Source organism: Coregonus lavaretus (genome assembly GCF_964263955.1).
Source record: "Coregonus lavaretus genome assembly, chromosome: 28".
NCBI lineage: Eukaryota > Metazoa > Chordata > Actinopteri > Salmoniformes > Salmonidae > Coregonus > Coregonus lavaretus.
The window spans coordinates 40,873,620-40,894,451 of NC_140015.1; the positions used below are offsets into that span (position 1 = coordinate 40,873,620).

Consider the following 20,832-nt stretch of genomic DNA (forward strand, 5'->3'; position numbering starts at 1 on the left):
CTACAGAGAGGAGACATGGGGGGGTCAGTTACAGGTGACCAGAAGAGATCTGGACGCTACAGAGAGGAGACATGGGGGGTCAGTTACAGGTGACCAGAAGAGATCTGGACCCTACAGAGAGGAGACATGGGGGGTCAGTTACAGGTGACCAGAAGAGATCTGGACCCTACAGAGAGGAGACATGGGGGGGGGGGTCAGTTACAGGTGATGTATTTAGCAACTTCAGGTAAAGGGGTCATGGGTTGAAAACGACTGTTGAACCGGGTGATGCTGAGTGTGTTTCTCTGTATGGTCTGGTCTGGGCTCTGGTCAAAGGTAGTGCACTATATTGGGATTAGGACTGTGTGTTCTTCCTCCTGTTACCGGAGTGCTGCTGTTCTTGATCTCAGTGAGCAGGTCGAAGCCGTGGCGGACGGTGACTGCTGGTTGGCCGGACAGAAGCCCCACCCTCATCAGGGCCAGGCGGATACGAGTCAGCCAATCCTGGCAGGTCTGACGGTTGGTATAGAAGAATGTTCTGATACCCTGGATACGGAGGGAGGGAGAGAGAGAGAGAGAGAGAGAGAGAAGAGGGGGAGGGAAAGAGAGAGAGAGAAGAGGGGGAGGGAAAGAGAGAGAGAGAGAGAGAGAGAGAGAGAGAGAAGAGGGGGAGGGAAAGAGAGAGAGAGAGAGAGAGAGAGAAGAGGGGGAGGGAAAGAGAGAGAGATAGTTAACATAAGGAGCTGGGGGGGGGTACTTGGGGCTGTGTGTGTGTCTTGGGCGGTGTGGTCAGTCAGTTGGCACAGCCCTCGTAAGAGTTGTACATCAGTTTCTCCAGGTGTAGGTGTGGGTGTCAAAATAAAAAAAAAAATACTTTTTTTTTTGTGTCATTTAGCAGACGCTCTTATCCAGAGCGACTTACAGGAGCAATTAGGGTTAAGTGCCTTGCTCAAGGGCACGTCGACAGATTTTTCACCTAGTTGGCTCGGGGATTAGAACCAGCGACCTTTCGGTCACTGGCACAACGCTCTTAACCACTAAGCTACCTGCCGCCACATATTTATCAGATGCTATTGCGTGTGTGTGCACCTTGGGCGGTGCGGTCAGAGCGTTGGCACAGCCCTCGTAGGCGTTGTACATCAGTTTCTCCAGGTTTTCCAGGAACTGCAAGAGCAGCGCCAGACGCAGCTGGTTGCTATGGTGACCGTCGTCCGTGTCGCCCGCGCTCCATTGGCTAAGCTCCTGTTCCGTGTTCATACTGTGGGCCGCCAGGCTGCGGATCATACCTGAGAGAGGGAGGGAGGGAGGGAGGGAGGGAGGGGAGAGGGAGGGAGGGAGGAGAGAGCAAAGAATATGTTCTTGAAAGAGGCAACATGTACATCCAAAATGTGTATAGGCTTGGATTGGCTTGGATAGGCGATAGTAGTGTTTGAGTTATTGTGGGGGGGACGCTTAATATACATTAAAATTACTACCACCAAATGGAAACTGTGTAGAAATGATAATGGACCTATATTCATACAGCTTCCTGACTGTCCAGCTCGCTAATAGACTGATCACCGACACGAAAGCTAGACAGTCAGGGAGCATTGAAAAAGGAAATATAACCCATTTTCAGAGCAGCCCTGCGGACCTTGCTGAATACTGAATGCGGCCCACGGGGCAAAATTAGTTTGACACCCCTGGTTTAAGACACTAAATTGCAGGAAATGGCAGTTACAGGGGTTCAGTTACAGGGGTTTAGAAACGCAAAAAATAACCCCACTCCAGGCCTCCCCCACCTTATCAGCAACACCATGTTAAAAAACATAATGGGGAAAACCCTGGACTGAGTGTTTTTGTGAGTTTTAGTGAGTAAACGTGTGTTTTGGTGCCTGCGTAACAGCCCTTACCCTCTATGGTCTGGAAGGTGTCCTGTGCCCGTCCCAGCGGGGTGCGGAGTTTAGACAACACGGTGAACTGAGCTGCCTCCCACACCGCCCACTGCCACAGCACCGCCTCAGTCTTCAGCAGACCCCGTGGTACACACGCACTCCCACCCGGGCCGGAGCCACACACCCCCCCTTCACCACCTGATGAGCCACCACCACCCTCACGCTTCTCCAGACGCTGACAGCTGTGGTACAGACGCTCCAGCCACGGCTCTTTACTGTAGGGAGAGACACACACACAGGTTAACAGATAAACACACACACAGGTTAACAGATAAACACACACAGGTTAACACACACACACACACACAGGTTAACAGATAAACACACACACAGGTTAACAGATAAACACACACAGGTTAACAGATAAACACACACAGGTTAACAGATAAACACACACAGGTTAACAGATAAACACACAGACACACACAGGTTAACAGATATCAACACACGTTAGCAGATGACACATTTACATTGTCATTCAGCAGACGCTCTTATCCTGAGTGACTTACAGTAGTGCCCAAATACATTTTCATACTCCCCCCCCCATACTGGTAACCCGTGGGAATCGAACCCAACCCACAACCCTGCCGTTGCAAGCACCACGCTCTACCAACTGAGCCGCACGGGACCCACGTTAGCAGATGACACACAGGTCAGCCCCCCACCCAACCCCCCCCCCCCAGAGCCAGGGAGCATACCCTCCACGATGCAGGCTGCCATACAGGATGAAGCTGATGAGGTCACTGAAGTCCTGGGGGTGAAAGGTGCTGCTGGGGGGGTGGTTCATGTGGCGACGGACCACCAGGGAGATCTCCTCTATCTCTGGGTGGCTGTGGTTACTGTAGGGACACAGACATTAAGGTTACTGATAGAGTCCTGGCCTTAGTGGAGTCCCAGTCAGTCACTGATAGAGTCCTGGCCTTAGTGGAGTCCCAGTCAGTCACTGATAGAGTCCTGGCCTTGGAGGAGTCCCAGTCAGTCACTGAGGAAAGAGGAGGGTGTTCGGTGTGTTGTGTGCTGACCTGAGCGTCACGTCCAGAGGGATTGTCCTCAGCAGCTTGCCGTACGCCTGCCTCACCCTCACCGCAGAGTGCACCAGCTGGACACGACACACATCCACACACCTGGGAGGCACAGGACAGAGACAACATGACACCCGTTTGGGTTTCTGCTTTTCTGTTTAAGGGGTTGTTTTGAGGTGGAGGTGTGTGTGTGTGTTGCAGGTGTGTGTTACCTCTGCAGCAGCTCTGTGTTGAGTGAGGAGGAGAGGACTTGTAGGCTGTTGCAGGTCTGGAGGCAGATGACTGGGTCCTCATTCAGGGCTGCAGACCGACAGAGAACACACACACACACACAGCAGGATTACACACACACAGCAGGAATACACACACACACACACAGCAGGAATCAGGAAAAACGAAAACCGGTTTTCCCGAAAATCCTGGTTGGAAGATTCCCCAGAATCAATCAGAATTTAGCAACCCTTTCTATAGTTAAACAGTATTTACCGTTGTGGAGCAGACCCTTTCTATAGTTAAACAGTATTTACCGTTGTGGAGCAGGACCCTTTCTATAGTTAAACAGTATTTACCGTTGTGGAGCAGACCCTTTCTATAGTTAAACAGTATTTACCGTTGTGGAGCAGACCCTTTCTATAGTTAAACAGTATTTACCGTTGTGGAGCAGGACCCTTTCTATAGTTAAACAGTATTTACCGTTGTGGAGCAGACCCTTTCTATAGTTAAACAGTAGTTACCGTTGTGGAGCAGACCCTTTCTATAGTTAAACAGTAGTTACCGTTGTGGAGCAGACCCTTGCAGAACTTGTGGAAGGAGGGCAGGGAGAAGAGAGGGGTGTAGGTATCACACTTCTTCATCATCAGACACATCTCCAGAGACCACGTCAACAACAGCTTCCTGTTTGTAGCAGACACACACACGAACTAGGTTAGGTTATCGTTCAACTACACCTGTGTGTGTGTAATGTATAGTGTGTGTGTGTGTGTGTGTAATGTATAGTGTGTATGTGTGTGTAATGTATAGTGTGTATGTATGTGTGTGTAATGTATAGTGTGTGTAATGTATAGTGTGTGTAATGTATAGTGTGTGTGTGTGTAATGTATAGTGTGTGTGTGTGTGTGTGTGTGTGTGTGTGTAATGTATAGTGTGTGTGTGTGTGTGTGTGTATGTGTGTGTAATGTATAGTGTGTGTGTAATGTAATGTATAGTGTGTGTGTGTGTGTGTGTGTGTGTGTGTAATGTATAGTGTGTGCACCTGGCCTCAGTGTAGAGGTGCTCCTTCCTCAGCAGGGTCCCCAGCAGGGACAGCAGAGTGCTGAAGTGTTTCCTGGTTGCCGTGGTTACTGTGCTGATGACCGCGCCGTCAAAGAGAGAGGGGGAGGAGGAGGACAGGCTGGACGAGATGAAGTGGTCATGTCTGAAGAACAGAGGGAGGGAGAGAGAGAGAGGGGGGAGAGAGAGAGCGAGACAGAGACAGCGAGACAGCGAGGGGGAGAGAGAGACAGCGAGAGAGAGAGAGACAGCGAGAGAGAGAGAGACAGCGAGAGAGAGAGAGAGGGAGACAGCGAGAGAGGGAGAGGGAGAGCGAGACAGCGAGAGAGGGAGACAGCGAGAGAGGGAGACAGCGAGAGAGGGAGACAGCGAGAGAGGGAGACAGCGAGAGAGGGAGAGAGACAGCGAGACAGCGAGAGAGACAGCGAGAGAGACGGAGAGAGACAGCGAGAGAGACGGAGAGAGACAGCGAGAGAGACAGCGAGAGAGGGAGAGAGACAGCGAGAGAGGGAGAGACAGCGAGAGAGGGAGAGAGACAGCGAGAGAGGGAGAGAGACAGCGAGAGAGGGAGAGAGACAGCGAGAGAGGGAGAGAGACAGCGAGAGAGGGAGAGAGACAGCGAGAGAGGGAGAGAGACAGCGAGAGAGGGAGAGAGACAGCGAGAGAGGGAGAGAGACAGCGAGAGAGGGAGAGAGACAGCGAGAGAGGGAGAGAGACAGCGAGAGAGAGAGAGAGAGACAGCGAGAGAGAGAGAGAGAGACAGCGAGAGAGAGGATTGAAAGAAAATACAAATTAGAATGTGGTGAACTACGTTTAAAAAAAAGGAAGGATCAAAGTTGTATTAACATGTGTTAGTTACCTGGTACAGTGTGAGTATAGGGTATATAACAGTGTATTGTACGGCAGGGTGGTAGTGTGTGGTAGTTACCTGGTACAGTGTGAGTATAGGGTATATAACAGTGTATTGTACAGCAGGGTGGTAGTGTGTGTTAGTTACCTGGTACAGTGTGAGTATAGGGTATATAACAGTGTATTGTACGGCAGGGTGGTAGTGTGTGTTAGTTACCTGGTACAGTGTGAGTATAGGGTATATAACAGTGTATTGTACGGCAGGGTGGTAGTGTGTGTTAGTTACCTGGTACAGTGTGAGTATAGGGTATATAACAGTGTATTGTACGGCAGGGTGGTAGTGTGTGTTAGTTACCTGGTACAGTGTGAGTATAGGGTATATAACAGTGTATTGTACGGCAGGGTGGTAGTGTGTGTTAGTTACCTGGTACAGTGTGAGTATAGGGTATATAACAGTGTATTGTACGGCAGGGTGGTAGTGCGTGTTAGTTACCTGGTACAGTGTGAGTATAGGGTATATAACAGTGTATTGTACAGCAGGGTGGTAGTTACCTGGTACAGTGTGAGTATAGGGTATATAACAGTGTATTGTACGGCAGGGTGGTAGTGTGTTAGTTACCTGGTACAGTGTGAGTATAGGGTATATAACAGTGTATTGTACAGCAGGGTGGTAGTGCGTGTTAGTTACCTGGTACAGTGTGAGTATAGGGTATATAACAGTGTATTGTACAGCAGGGTGGTAGTTACCTGGTACAGTGTGAGTATAGGGTATATAACAGTGTATTGTACGGCAGGGTGGTAGTGTGTGTTAGTTACCTGGTACAGTGTGAGTATAGGGTATATAACAGTGTATTGTACAGCAGGGTGGTAGTGCGTGTTAGTTACCTGGTACAGTGTGAGTATAGGGTATATAACAGTGTATTGTACGGCAGGGTGGTAGTGTGTGTTAGTTACCTGGTACAGTGTGAGTATAGGGTATATAACAGTGTATTGTACAGCAGGGTGGTAGTTACCTGGTACAGTGTGAGTATAGGGTGTATAACACAGTGTATTGTACGGCAGGGTGGTAGTGTGTGTTAGTTACCTGGTACAGTGTGAGTATAGGGTGTATAACACAGTGTATTGTACGGCAGGGTGGTAGACGGCCAGGTCAGAGTGGACCAACATCAGGTTCTGACTCAACAACGCAAACACCGTCGGAGACAGAGCCCACATCTACAGAGAGAGAGACAGAGAGAGAGACAGAGAGCGACAGAGAGCGAGCGAGAGACAGAGAGCGAGAGACAGAGAGCGAGAGACAGAGAAAGAGCGACAGAGAGAGAAAGAGCGAGAGCGACAGAGAGAGAAAGAGCGAGAGCGACAGAGAGAGAAAGAGCGAGAGCGACAGAGAGAGAAAGAGCGAGAGCGACAGAGAGAGAAAGAGCGAAAGAGCGAGAGCGACAGAGAGAGAAAGAGCGAGAGCGACAGAGAGAGAAAGAGCGAGAGCGACAGAGAGAGAAAGAGCGAGAGCGACAGAGAGAGAAAGAGCGAGAGCGACAGAGAGAGAAAGAGCGAAAGAGCGAGAGCGACAGAGAGAGAAAGAGCGAGAGCGACAGAGAGAAAGAGCGAGAGCGACAGAGAGAGAAAGAGCGACAGAGAGAGAAAGAGCGACAGAGAGAGAAAGAGCGAGAGCGACAGAGAGAGAGAGAGCGACAGAGAGAGAAAGAGCGAGAGCGACAGAGAGAGAAAGAGCGACAGAGAGAGAAAGAGCGACAGAGAGAGAAAGAGCGAGAGCGACAGAGAGAGAGCGACAGAGAGAGAGAGAGCGAGAGCGACAGAGAGAGAAAGAGCGAGAGCGACAGAGAGAGAAAGAGCGAGAGCGACAGAGAGAGAAAGAGCGAGAACGACAGAGAGAGAAAGAGCGAGAACGACAGAGAGAGAAAGAGCGAGAGCGACAGAGAGAGAAAGAGCGAGAGCGACAGAGAGAGAAAGAGCGAGAGCGAGACAGAGAGAGAAAGAGCGAGAGCGACAGAGAGAGAAAGAGCGAGAGCGACAGAGAGAGAAAGAGCGAGAGCGAGACAGAGACAGAGAGAGGGGCAGAGCAGAGGTACATTTTAAGGTCCAGTTCAGTCATGTTACTTGGTGTTGCTGATGGTGGTGCAGTGGGTGTGTTACGTAACATACCCCTATGAGTGAGTTCTTGGTGTTGCCGATGGTGGTGAGGGCTGACAGGTTGAAGATGAGGGTGAACTCTGCCCTCTCAGGGGTGAGGGTGAGGGGGGCGAAGACAGGGTGCTGGATGCCGGGGAAGGGGGTTGGGGGGAGGTCCAGGGGGGCCAGCAGACTGGACAGGGCACAGGCCATCTCTCCCAGAACCAGTTTATAAGCTGCTTCCAGAATGGGAATGTTCTTTAGGCTCAAAACGGACTGGTACACACCCAGGGCTGCTGACATCACCTGGAGAGAAAGAGAGAGACAGAGAGCAGAGGGGATCAGTGAAGACACATGGATACAGACCACAGAGAAAGACAGACACACACAGAGACGGCCGGACACACCCAGTAAAAACATGTCTTAACAGTTTCCATTCAACCTTTCTGATCGGTTTTGTTTTCAATAGAATTGTCATACTAACATGGTTATAGAAAGCCGCAAACACACAGAAAAACACCTTCCACCTAACCCTCAGACACACCTTCCACCTAACCCTAACAGACAAACACCTTCCACCTAACCCTAACAGACAGAGACACACCTTCCACCTAACCCTAACAGACAGAGACACACCTTCCACCTAACCCTAACAGACAGAGACACACCTTCCACCTAACCCTAACAGACAGACACACACCTTCCACCTAACCCTAACAGACAGAGACACACCTTCCACCTAACCCTAACAGACAGAGACACACCTTCCACCTAACCCTAACAGACAGAGACACACCTTCCACCTAACCCTAACAGACAGAGACACACCTTCCACCTAACCCTAACAGACAGAGACACACCTTCCACCTAACCCTAACAGACAGAGACACACCTTCCACCTAACAGACAGAGACACACCTTCCACCTAACCCTAACAGACAGAAACACCTTCCACCTAACCCTAACAGACAGAAACACCTTCCACCTAACCCTAACAGACAGAGACACACCTTCCACCTAACCCTAACAGACAGAAACACCTTCCACCTAACCCTAACAGACAGAGACACACCTTCCACCTAACCCTAACAGACAGAGACACACCTTCCACCTAACCCTAACAGACAGAAACACACCTTCCACCTAACAGACAGAGACACACCTTCCACCTAACCCTAACAGACAGAGACACACCTTCCACCTAACCCTAACAGACAGAGACACACCTTCCACCTAACCCTAACAGACAGAAACACCTTCCACCTAACCCTAACAGACAGAAACACCTTCCACCTAACCCTAACAGACAGAAACACCTTCCACCTAACCCTAACAGACAGAGACACACCTTCCACCTAACCCTAACAGACAGAGACACACCTTCCACCTAACCCTAACAGACAGAGACACACCTTCCACCTAACCCTAACAGACAGAGACACACCTTCCACCTAACCCTAACAGACAGAGACACACCTTCCACCTAACCCTAACAGACAGAGACACACCTTCCACCTAACCCTAACAGACAGAAACACACCTTCCACCTAACCCTAACAGACAGAGACACACCTTCCACCTAACCCTAACAGACAGAGACACACCTTCCACCTAACCCTAACAGACAGAAACACCTTCCACCTAACCCTAACAGACAGAAACACCTTCCACCTAACCCTAACAGACAGAAACACCTTCCACCTAACCCTAACAGACAGAGACACACCTTCCACCTAACCCTAACAGACAGAGACACACCTTCCACCTAACCCTAACAGACAGAGACACACCTTCCACCTAACCCTAACAGACAGAGACACACCTTCCACCTAACCCTAACAGACAGAGACACACCTTCCACCTAACCCTAACAGACAGAAACACCTTCCACCTAACCCTAACAGACAGAGACACACCTTCCACCTAACAGACAGAAACACCTTCCACCTAACCCTAACAGACAGAGACACACCTTCCACCTAACCCTAACAGACAGAGACACACCTTCCACCTAACCCTAACAGACAGAAACACCTTCCACCTAACCCTAACAGACAGAGACACACCTTCCACCTAACAGACAGAAACACCTTCCACCTAACCCTAACAGACAGAGACACACCTTCCACCTAACCCTAACAGACAGAGACACACCTTCCACCTAACCCTAACAGACAGAGACACACCTTCCACCTAACCCTAACAGACAGAAACACCTTCCACCTAACCCTAACAGACAGAGACACACCTTCCACCTAACAGACAGAGACACACCTTCCACCACAGGCTGTGGCGGTCATGAAATGTCAGCTGCATACAAGCCGCTGATGCGCACCTTTGGAACATCTATATTTTAAAAAGTTTAATAAAATCAATTTAATAATAACCATCACAATAAAATTATTTATTTTAGGCGGGTCTAAAGAAAATGTATTTCTGAAGAACAGAATATGAGTGTTCTCTCTATGCTCCGTGCCATAGGCTTGTTCATTAAGCAGACAAGATAGGCCTATAAATCCCATGCCATTATTTTATATTATATGATTTCATAGTTAGAAGAATATAACTGAACTTGGTTGAATAAAATAGAAAGGATATTTTTCACATTCCAGAGCGAGTGCTCATATGAAGTGGCCATGTTGAGCGTAAAAGTGATCATTTGAAACAGGGACTATAATATCCTACATTTAGAGTTATTTGGCAACTTTAGTTGTGAATGATACAAACATTAGAATGTTTTCAAAACACATACGGGCTGCACGATGCGACTACAGACTATTGAAACACATACAGGTAAAAGTCAGTAAATTAGAATATTTTGAAAAACTTGATTTATTTCAGTAATTGCATTCAAAAGGTGTAACTTGTACATTATATTTATTCATTGCACACAGACTGATGCATTCAAATGTTTATTTCATTTAATTTTGATGATTTGAAGTGGCAACAAATGAAAATCCAAAATTCCGTGTGTCACAAAATTAGAATATTACTTAAGGCTAATACAAAAAAGGGATTTTTTAGAAATGTTGGCCAACTGAAAAGTATGAAAATGAAAAATATGAGCATGTACAATACTCAATACTTGGTTGGAGCTCCTTTTGCCTCAATTACTGCATTAATGCGGCGTGGCATGGAGTCGATGAGTTTCTGGCACTGCTCAGGTGTTATGAGAGCCCAGGTTGCTCTGATAGTGGCCTTCAACTCTTCTGCGTTGTTGGGTCTGGCATTCTGCATCTTCCTTTTCACAATACCCCACAGATTTTCTATGGGGCTAAGGTCAGGGGAGTTGGCTGGCCAATTTAGAACAGAAATACCATGGTCCGTAAACCAGGCACGGGTAGATTTTGCGCTGTGTGCAGGCGCCAAGTCCTGTTGGAACCTGAAATCTCCATCTCCATAGAGCAGGTCAGCAGCAGGAAGCATGAAGTGCTCTAAAACTTGCTGGTAGACGGCTGCGTTGACCCTGGATCTCAGGAAACAGAGTGGACCGACACCAGCAGATGACATGGCACCCCAAACCATCACTGATGGTGGAAACTTTACACTAGACTTCAGGCAACGTGGATCCTGTGCCTCTCCTGTCTTCCTCCAGACTCTGGGACCTCGATTTCCAAAGGAAATGCAAAATTTGCTTTCGTCAGAAAACATGACTTTAGACCACTCAGCAGCAGTCCAGCTCTTTTTTTCCTTAGCCCAGGTGAGACGCTTTTCGCGCTGTTTCTTGGTCAACAGTGGCTTGACACGAGGTATGCGGCAGTTGAAACCCATGTCTTTCAAGCGTCTCTTGGTGGTGGATCTTGAAGCCCTGACTCCAGCAGCTGTCCACTCCTTGTGAATCTCCCCCACATTTTTGAATGGGTTTTTTTTCACAATCTTGACTAGGGCGCGGTGATCCCTATCGCTTGTACACTTTTTCTGACCACAGTTTTTCCTTCCCTTTGCCTCTCTATTAATGTGTTTGGACACAGAGCTCTGAGAACAGCCAGCCTCTTCTGCAATAACCTTTTGTGTCTTTCCCTCCTTGTGCAATGTGTCGATGGTCGCCTTTTGGACAGCTGTCAAATCTGAAGTCTTCCCCATGTTTGTGTAGGCTTCAGAACTGGACTGAGAGACCATTTAAAGCCCTTTGCAGGTGTTTTGAGTTAATCAGCTGATTATTTTGTGGCACCAGGTGTCTTCAAAATGTAACCCTTACACAATATTCTAATTTTGTGACACACGGAATTTTGGATTTTCATTTGTTGCCACTTCAAATCATCAAAATTAAATGAAATAAACATTTGAATGCATCAGTCTGTGTGCAATGAATAAATATAATGTACAAGTTACACCTTTTGAATGCAATTACTGAAATAAATCAAGTTTTTCAAAATATTCTAATTTACTGACTTTTACCTGTACATAAGCTCTAATATGCATATGCGTTTGAATTAATCATCACCTTAGAAAGCGCTGTCCATTTCATTGTGTTAGGCTTTGAAGCAACATCCACAACGACCATGTTTTCCCACTCAGTTTCAACCTGCTGTTGAACTTCTTTCTTCAAAATGGATCAATCACAGTGAGCTGAGTTTTTAAAAAAGCACGATACTGTTTTGATGAGCGTTTGATGTGATTTCCATTGCATTTGCCTTGATGTCAGAGTGGTTAGAGGGACCACAGAGCCCTGAGGACGAGGCCATTAGGACCCGATGGCAGTTAGGAAGTTGGGCACTACCAAAGCATGTCCAGAGCACATAAGAGGAGATAACCGTGACTCAGTCACGTGGTGTTTTACTGCGGTCATGACTGTCGGTGTGGCGTTAATACGGTCACCGCAACAGCCCTACCTCCACCTAACAGAAACACAACTTCCACCTAACCCTAACAGAAACACAACTTCCCCCTAACCCTAACAGAAACACAACTTCCCCCTAACCCTAACAGAAACACAACTTCCCCCTAACCCTAACAGAAACAACTTCCCCCTAACCCTAACAGAAACACAACTTCCACCTAACCCTAACAGAAACACAACTTCCCCCTAACCCTAACAGAAACAACTTCCCCCTAACCCTAACAGAAACACAACTTCCACCTAACCCTAACAGAAACAACTTCCCCCTAACCCTAACAGAAACACAACTTCCCCCTAACCCTAACAGAAACACAACTTCCCCCTAACCCTAACAGAAACACAACTTCCCCCTAACCCTAACAGAAACACAACTTCCCCCTAACCCTAACAGAAACACAACTTCCCCCTAACCCTAACAGAAACACAACTTCCCCCTAACCCTAACAGAAACACAACTTCCCCCTAACCCTAACAGAAACACAACTTCCCCATAACCCTAACAGAAACAACTTCCCCCTAACCCTAACAGAAACACAACTTCCACCTAACCCTAACAGAAACACAACTTCCCCCTAACCCTAACAGAAACACAACTTCCCCATAACCCTAACAGAAACACAACTTCCCCCTAACCCTAACAGAAACAACTTCCCCCTAACCCTAACAGAAACACAACTTCCACCTAACCCTAACAGAAACAACTTCCCCCTAACCCTAACAGAAACACAACTTCCCCCTAACCCTAACAGAAACACAACTTCCCCCTAACCCTAACAGAAACACAACTTCCCCATAACCCTAACAGAAACACAACTTCCCCCTAACCCTAACAGAAACACAACTTCCCCATAACCCTAACAGAAACACAACTTCCCCCTAACCCTAACAGAAACAACTTCCCCCTAACCCTAACAGAAACACAACTTCCCCCTAACCCTAACAGAAACAACTTCCCCCTAACCCTAACAGAAACACAACTTCCACCTAACCCTAACAGAAACACAACTTCCCCCTAACCCTAACAGAAACACAACTTCCCCCTAACCCTAACAGAAACACAACTTCCCCCTAACCCTAACAGAAACAACTTCCCCCTAACCCTAACAGAAACACAACTTCCACCTAACCCTAACAGAAACACAACTTCCACCTAACCCTAACAGAAACACAACTTCCCCCTAACCCTAACAGAAACACAACTTCCCCCTAACCCTAACAGAAACACAACTTCCCCCTAACCCTAACAGAAACACAACTTCCACCTAACCCTAACAGAAACACAACTTCCCCATAACCCTAACAGAAACAACTTCCCCCTAACCCTAACAGAAACACAACTTCCCCCTAACCCTAACAGAAACAACTTCCCCCTAACCCTAACAGAAACACACCTTCTCCCTAACCCTAACAGAAACACACCTGACATTACGTTCTCCCAATCTGAATCGGAGGCATACACACCGCTCTTCCCATTTCAATTAGGTGGTTTCAAGCACCCACAAATGTACACCTCTATAAACCTGGTCACACACACACACACTAGGGGTGCGAACATTTAAAACGTTAAAAAGAAACTGGCAAGTTAAGAAAAAAAAATCCCTAAAATATTGTAATTTTTTTTATACAAATGGAGTCTGCTGCTGCGCTTTTACCTGACCCAACGTTACAATGTAGCGATTGGTGCTTTAGTAACGTACTTAAGTATGGACCACCTGCTGGAAACATGTCTAGTATGGACCGCCTGCTGGAAACATGTCTAGTATGGACCGCCTGCTGGAAACATGTCTAGTACGGACCGCCTGCTGGAAACATGTCTAGTACGGACCGCCTGCTGGAAACATGTCTAGTATGGACCGCCTGCTGGAAACATGTCTAGTATGGACCGCCTGCTGGAAACATGTCTAGTACGGACCGCCTGCTGGAAACATGTCTAGTACGGACCGCCTGCTGGAAACATGTCTAGTACGGACCGCCTGCTGGAAACATGTCTAGTATGGACCGCCTGCTGGAAACATGTCTAGTACGGACCGCCTGCTGGAAACATGTCTAGTATGGACCGCCTGCTGGAAACATGTCTAGTACGGACCGCCTGCTGGAAACAAGTCTACAACTTCATCAGCAAGCTGTCAAACTATCCTAAATAAGTGACGAGCTACATGCTGTTTATCAGTGCAGTGCCCAACATCCTTAGCTAGCTAGCTACATGCTGTTTATCAGTGCAGTGCCCAACATCCTTAGCTAGCTAGCTACATGCTGTTTATCAGTGCAGTGCCCAACATCCTTAGCTAGCTAGCTACATGCTGTTTATCAGTGCAGTGCCCAACATCCTTAGCTAGCTAGCTACATGCTGTTTATCAGTGCAGTGCCCAACATCCTTAGCTAGCTAGCGAACGTTCCATCCCTGTGTTTGTCAGTGAAGCTAGCTAGCAGCAGGCAGTTTTTACAACTTCTTCCCTGTCTATCAGAGTCTGTCCCAGTGCCTGTGTTTCATAGCAAGTGAGTCATGTGCAAGACTGGATTTAGAATATTGATAAGTGGGAGTTGGAATATTGAGTGTGCATCGTCTCAACGCTCCATTTGGCAAAACACTTGCGGACTCAAGTGATCACTATCTAACGCAACAGCAAGTGGCCACTCGATAAAGGGCTTAGTGGCCAAGTGTTGGGGTTTGAGATTCAGCCTATGACTGTGGTAGATGGAACTTCATTGCCCCCTAGCACCCACCCAATAGGACTGTCGTACCCAATATTACCATATTCTGCATTGTGAATACACATGACATTTTAAGCATTTTTTAAAAATCGTTTTAACAGAAAAATGACTTTTTTTTTTTAACAGCAATTTAAACGTTAAGAAAATGTTTCCATTTGTCACATCCCTAACACACACACCTCTCTGTCCCTGTTGAAGCGTAGCTCCAGGAGCTGTGACGTCGGTGCCAGCAGCTTCTCCACAAACCAGGCTGGAAGCTTAGTGTTGATCTGGTCCACGATCTACCACACAGAGAGAAGAGACCATTAGAAGCAGAGAGGCAAACGTTGAATGACCAACCAGTTCTCTGCATTCGGGCAGCCATTTATAATGCAATGCATAATGTTTTTAAAAAGTCTCAAAATGTTGGCCTACATTGACGCAACATTCAAGTTTCCGCTCACAAAACATGAAATTTGCTCAGTTTGAGGGAACATTCTTCCAAACAGGTTTAAACCAGTTCTAACCAGCATAAACTAGTTCTAACCTGTATGTAAACCAGTTTTAGAACCGGTTCTTACCAATGTGATGAGGCTTAGGACAGCCAGGCTGTACTCTGGGCCACAGGCCCGGCAGGCGTCCAGCTGGTCCAGGCCGTAGGTGATGACAGCGTCGGTCAGCCGTGCGGACGGCTCCAAGCTCACCAGCAGGACACACACACACTCGTTCCCCGCCGTCAAAACCGGCTCAGAGAACAACACCTGCTTGGCCGTCGACACACACGCCAGCACCCGGTTCAGAACCTGGGGTAAGGGAGGAAGGAGGGGGATGAGGTAAGGTTGTGTTGGGAACAAATTATATCTGTGACATATGCCTTGTTAATTACCAGAGTCTGGGTCTCTCCCACCCACTCTCCTTACATCAGTAAAATGCCTCGGATGGGTGTGTGTGTCTCTCCTTACAGAGTGTTTCAGTGTGTGTGTGTGTGTGTTTCAGTGTGTGTGTGTGTGTGTGTTTCAGTGTGTGTGTGTGTGTGTGTTTCAGTGTGTGTGTGTGTGTGTGTGTGTGTTTCAGTGTGTGTTTCAGTGTGTGTGTGTGTGTGTGTTTCAGTGTGTGTGTGTGTGTTTCAGTGTGTGTTTCAGTGTGTGTGTGTGTGTTTCAGTGTGTGTGTGTGTGTTTCAGTGTGTGTGTGTGTGTTTCAGTGTGTGTGTGTGTGTTTCAGTGTGTGTGTGTGTTTCAGTGTGTGTGTGTGTGTGTGTGTGTTTCAGTGTGTGTGTGTGTGTGTGTGTGTGTGTGTGTTTCAGTGTGTGTGTGTGTTTCAGTGTGTGTGTGTGTGTTTCAGTGTGTGTGTGTGTGTTTCAGTGTGTGTTTCAGTGTGTGTGTGTTTCAGTGTGTGTTTCAGTGTGTGTTTCAGTGTGTGTGTGTGTGTGTGTGTGTGTGTTTCAGTGTGTGTGTGTGTGTTTCAGTGTGTGTGTGTTTCAGTGTGTGTGTGTGTGTTTCAGTGTGTGTTTCAGTGTGTGTGTGTGTTTCAGTGTGTGTTTCAGTGTGTGTGTGTTTCAGTGTGTGTGTGTGTGTGTGTGTGTTTCAGTGTGTGTGTGTGTGTGTGTTTCAGTGTGTGTGTGTGTGTGTGTGTTTCAGTGTGTGTGTGTGTGTGTTTCAGTGTGTGTGTGTGTTTCAGTGTGTGTGTGTTTCAGTGTGTGTGTGTGTGTGTGTGTTTCAGTGTGTGTGTGTGTGTGTGTTTCAGTGTGTGTGTGTGTGTGTGTGTTTCAGTGTGTGTGTGTGTGTATTTCAGTGTGTGTGTGTGTTTCAGTGTGTGTGTGTGTTTCAGTGTGTGTGTATGTGTGTTTCAGTGTGTGTGTGTGTGTTTCAGTGTGTGTGTGTGTGTGTGTTTCAGTGTGTGTGTGTTTCTGTGTGTGTGTGTGTCAGTGTGTGTGTGTGTGTGTTTCAGTGTGTGTGTGTGTGTGTGTTTCAGTGTGTGTGTGTGTGTGTTTCAGTGTGTGTGTGTGTGTGTTTCAGTGTGTGTGTGTGTTTCAGTGTGTGTGTGTGTTTCAGTGTGTGTGTGTGTTTCAGTGTGTGTGTGTGTGTTTCAGTGTGTGTGTGTGTGTGTGTTTCAGTGTGTGTGTGTTTCAGTGTGTGTGTGTGTGTTTCAGTGTGTGTGTGTGTGTGTTTCAGTGTGTGTGTGTGTTTCAGTGTGTGTGTGTGTGTGTTTCAGTGTGTGTGTGTTTCAGTGTGTGTGTGTGTGTTTCAGTGTGTGTGTGTGTGTGTTTCAGTGTGTGTGTGTTTCAGTGTGTGTGTGTGTGTGTGTGTTTCAGTGTGTGTGTGTGTGTGTGTGTGTTTCAGTGTGTTTCAGTGTGTGTGTGTGTGTTTCAGTGTGTGTGTGTGTGTGTTTCAGTGTGTGTGTGTGTGTGTTTCAGTGTGTGTGTGTTTCCTTACATCAGAGACGTATGCCTGTGTGATGGGCGGTCCCCTGATGGGGTTGAAGCGCTGTCCGATGCAGCGCACCACGGTGCTGAACACCCTCAGCAAGGCGGCCAGTTTGGGCAGAGACACCGTGGGGGGAGGGACGTCCTCGTCTACCGCCTCTCCAGAACCCACGTGACCCAAGTCCTGGAGACAACATGGGACAGAACAGTCCATACATTTCTTCAAGAACCCACGTGACCCAAGTCCTGGAGACAACATGGGACAGAACAGTCCATACATTTCTTCATGGCATTTCATATTTAATGTAATACAAAAGGATCTCAGTGATAAACATTTTCCATAACTTGATACAGTGTCTTCAGAAAGTATTCACACCCCTTTGTTTTTTCTACATTTTGTTGTGTTAAAGCCTGAATTGTAAATGGATTAAATATCCCCCCCCCCCCACCCATCTACACACAATACCCCATAATGAGAAAGTGAAAACATTTTTTTTTGAAACGTTTGCAAATGTATTGAAAATTAAATACAGAAATCTCATTTACATAAGTATTCACACCCCTTTGCTATGACACTCCAAATTGAGCTCAGGTGCATCCAATTTCCTTTGATCATCCTTGAGATGTCACTACAATTTGATTGGAGTCCACCTGTGGCCAATTCAATTGTTTGGACATGATTTGGAAAGAAAACACACCTGGTCCCACAGTTGACAGTGCATGTCAGAGCAGAAACTATACCATGAAGTCCAGGGAACTGTCCGTAGATCTTCGAGATAGAATTGTGATGAGGCATATATCTGGGGAAGGGTATAAAACTATTTATAGAGTGTTGAAAGGTTCTAAGAGCACAGTGGCTCAATCATTGGGAAATGGAAAAAATGGGGGGAAAACGGAACTACCCAGACTGCCTAGAGCTGGCCGTCCGACCAAACTGAGCAACTGGGCAAGAAGGACCTTGGTCAGGGAGGTGACCAAGAACCCAATGAGCATTCTGACAGAACTACAGAGTTCCATCGCTGTGATGGGAGAACCTGCCAGAAGGACAACAGTCTCTACAGCACTTCAATCTGGGCTTTATGGGAGAGTGGCCAAACGGAAGACACTCCTGTGAAAAATGCACATGACTGCACGGTTGGAGTTCGCACAAAGGCACACGTGAGAGACAGAGCAAAGGCAAAATATTCTGTGGTCTGATGAGACAAAAACTCTTTGGCCTGAATGCAAAGCGCTATGTCTGGAGAAAACCAGGCGGTGCTCATCACCAGTCTAACACCATCACTACTGTGAAGCGTGGTGGTGGCAGCATCATGCTATGGGGAAGCTTTTCAGCGGCAGGGACTGGGAGACTGGTAAGGGAACAATGTACAAAGCCAAACACAGGCAAATCCTTGATGAGAACCTACCTCAGATGCAAACAACCTTAGACTGGGGCAAAGATTTACGTTCCAACAGGACAATGACCCAAAGCATACAGCCAAAGCAATGCTGGAATGGCTTCAGAACAAGAATGTGAAAGTCAGTGGCCCAGCCAAAGCCCAGACTTGAATCCCACTGAAAATCTGTGGAAACACTTGAAGATTGCTGTTCAGCGCCACTCATCATTAACTTAACAGAGCTTGAGAAAATCTACCAGGAACAATAGGAGAAAATCCCCAAATCCAGATTTGCAAAACTGATTCAGATGACTCAAAGCTATAATCGCCGCCAAAGGTGCTTCTACAAAGTACTCAGGGATGTGAATAATTTTGTAAATGAGTTATTTCTGTATTTCATTTTCAATAAAATTTGCTAAAATTTATAAAAACATTGTCATTATGGATTATTGTATGTAGATGGGTGATAAAAATCAATGTTGAATTCAGGCTGTAACAACAAAATGTGGAAAAAGTCAAGGGGGTATGAATACTTTCTGAAGGCACTGTACGTTTGTCTGTAGCCTTAAATTGCTAGTTTGGTTGACTGGTCAGTTCGTATCTCTGAGGTTCTACTGTAATAGTCTGGGGAACACCATTACCTTTGCATAGGTATCCATGTAATAGTGTAGTGTACACTCAGTGGCCAGTTTATTAGGTACACCACCCTGTTCACGAAAATGGTTTGCGCCTACAGACAGTGAGTGGCATGGCCGTGGCTTGCTATATAAACAGGCATCAAGACATTCAGTTATTGTTCTATTGAACGTTATAAAATGGGCAAAACGAGTGACCTAAGCAACTTTAAGCGTGGTATGATTGCCGGTGCCAGGCGGACTGGTTCCAGTATCTCAGAAACATCCGACCTCCTGGGCTTTCACGCACAACAGTGTCTAGGGTTTACCGACAATGGTGCGAAAAAAGCTTGTTGATGAGAGAGGTTAAAGAAGAATGGCAAGAATCGTGCAAGCTGACAGGCGGCCCACAGACAGGCAAATAATGGCGCAGTAGAACAGTGGTGTGCAGAACGGCATCTCAGAACTCAAAACTTGTCAGTCATTGTCACGGATGTGCTAATGCAGCAGATGACCACACCGGGTTCCACTCCTATCAGCTAAAAACAAGAAGAAGCGTCTCCAGTGGGCACGCGATCACCAACACTGGACAATTGAAGAGTGGAAAAACATCTGGTCCGACAAATCCCGGTTCCTGTTGCGTCATGCTGATGGCAGAGTCAGAATTTGGCTTAAAACAGAATGAGTACATGGACCCATCCTACCTGGTGTCAACGGTACAGGCTGGTGGCGGTGGTGTAATGGTGAGGGGAATATTTTCCCGGCACACGTTAGGGTCCCTTGATACCAACTGAGCAACGTTTCCCATGCCCCAAAGAATTCAGGTTGTTCTGGAGGCAAACTGGGGGGAACCGGTACTAGATGGGTGTACCTAATAAACTGGCCACTGAGCGTGTATGTAGTGGTGTTACTGACCTCTGCGTAGGCCTCCATGTCCTCTAGAAACTGCCCCAGCAGCGTGGTGGAGAAGGTCAGGTCTGCTACCCAGAACTGCTCCAGGCTCTGCAGCCAGCCTGCACACACAGAGAGTTCACACGCATACATTTTACTTGTGTAAACCAGGGGTGTCAAACTCATTTTGCCCCGGGGGCCGCATTCGGTCTTCAAAGAGGTTCGGAGGGCCGCACTGAATTATTTTTTATTTCCTTGCAGTCAATTTGTTTTTGGAATTTGATGCTCCTTGACTGTCTAGTGATTTTTAGTGAGCTGGACAATCAATAACTGTATGAATATAGGTCCATTATCATTTCTACACAGTTTCCATTTGGTTTTAGTCAATTCAAAGTATATTGAGTTTAACTCACACCACCCCTTGACACCCCTGGCGTAAACCATACACTGTCAACTACAGACCTGCAGCAATCTTTCCATCCCCACCAAGTTGTGATTATGTTCTATATTAAGAGGTAGATGGATAAACCTGAGTGTGTACTCACCTGAGACCTGTTGAGTCAGAGACTGTTTCTGTGTGTGGTCGATGTGCCAGCCCACCAAGATATCCACCGTATCCTGTCACACACACACAACAGGCATGGTCAAAAGACAACACAAATACTTCACTGTAGACACTCTGGGGGACATTTATAAGACCCGCTAGTAGAGACAGAGAGAGAGACTGACAGAGTAGGAGAGAGAAAGAGGGAGCGAGCCAGGCAGTAGGAGATGGAGGTAGTGAAAGAGGGAGCGGGCCAGGCAGTAGGAGATG

At 47.2% G+C, this 20,832-nt stretch overlaps 2 protein-coding genes across 2 annotated transcripts in view; both read right to left on the reverse strand.

The window, feature by feature from the left end:
* LOC311103285 (serine/threonine-protein kinase SMG1-like) overlaps positions 1 to 20,832 on the reverse strand; it is a gene marked incomplete at its 3' end in the record, with an annotated part of 109,363 nt that overhangs the window by 76,818 nt on the left and 11,713 nt on the right. Inside the window, exons 8-14 of the mRNA XM_084144818.1 lie at positions 20,564 to 20,636; positions 20,043 to 20,140; positions 17,148 to 17,321; positions 15,296 to 15,517; positions 14,915 to 15,016; positions 7,217 to 7,489; positions 6,138 to 6,268 (exon numbers count right to left, since the gene is read on the reverse strand). Of these exons, the coding sequence (XP_084000944.1) occupies positions 6,138 to 6,268; positions 7,217 to 7,489; positions 14,915 to 15,016; positions 15,296 to 15,517; positions 17,148 to 17,321; positions 20,043 to 20,140; positions 20,564 to 20,636 (1,073 nt within the window). The remainder of the gene's footprint in view (positions 1 to 6,137; positions 6,269 to 7,216; positions 7,490 to 14,914; positions 15,017 to 15,295; positions 15,518 to 17,147; positions 17,322 to 20,042; positions 20,141 to 20,563; positions 20,637 to 20,832) is intronic.
* On the reverse strand, positions 288 to 5,089 carry LOC311103821 (serine/threonine-protein kinase SMG1-like; the record flags this gene model as incomplete). Its single annotated transcript, XM_084145461.1, has 9 exons — positions 288 to 525; positions 1,069 to 1,265; positions 1,872 to 2,128; positions 2,612 to 2,752; positions 2,936 to 3,037; positions 3,148 to 3,235; positions 3,711 to 3,829; positions 4,188 to 4,349; positions 5,064 to 5,089. Coding segments are annotated over 9 exons (1,308 nt in total), but the record flags the coding sequence as incomplete, so codon positions are not given.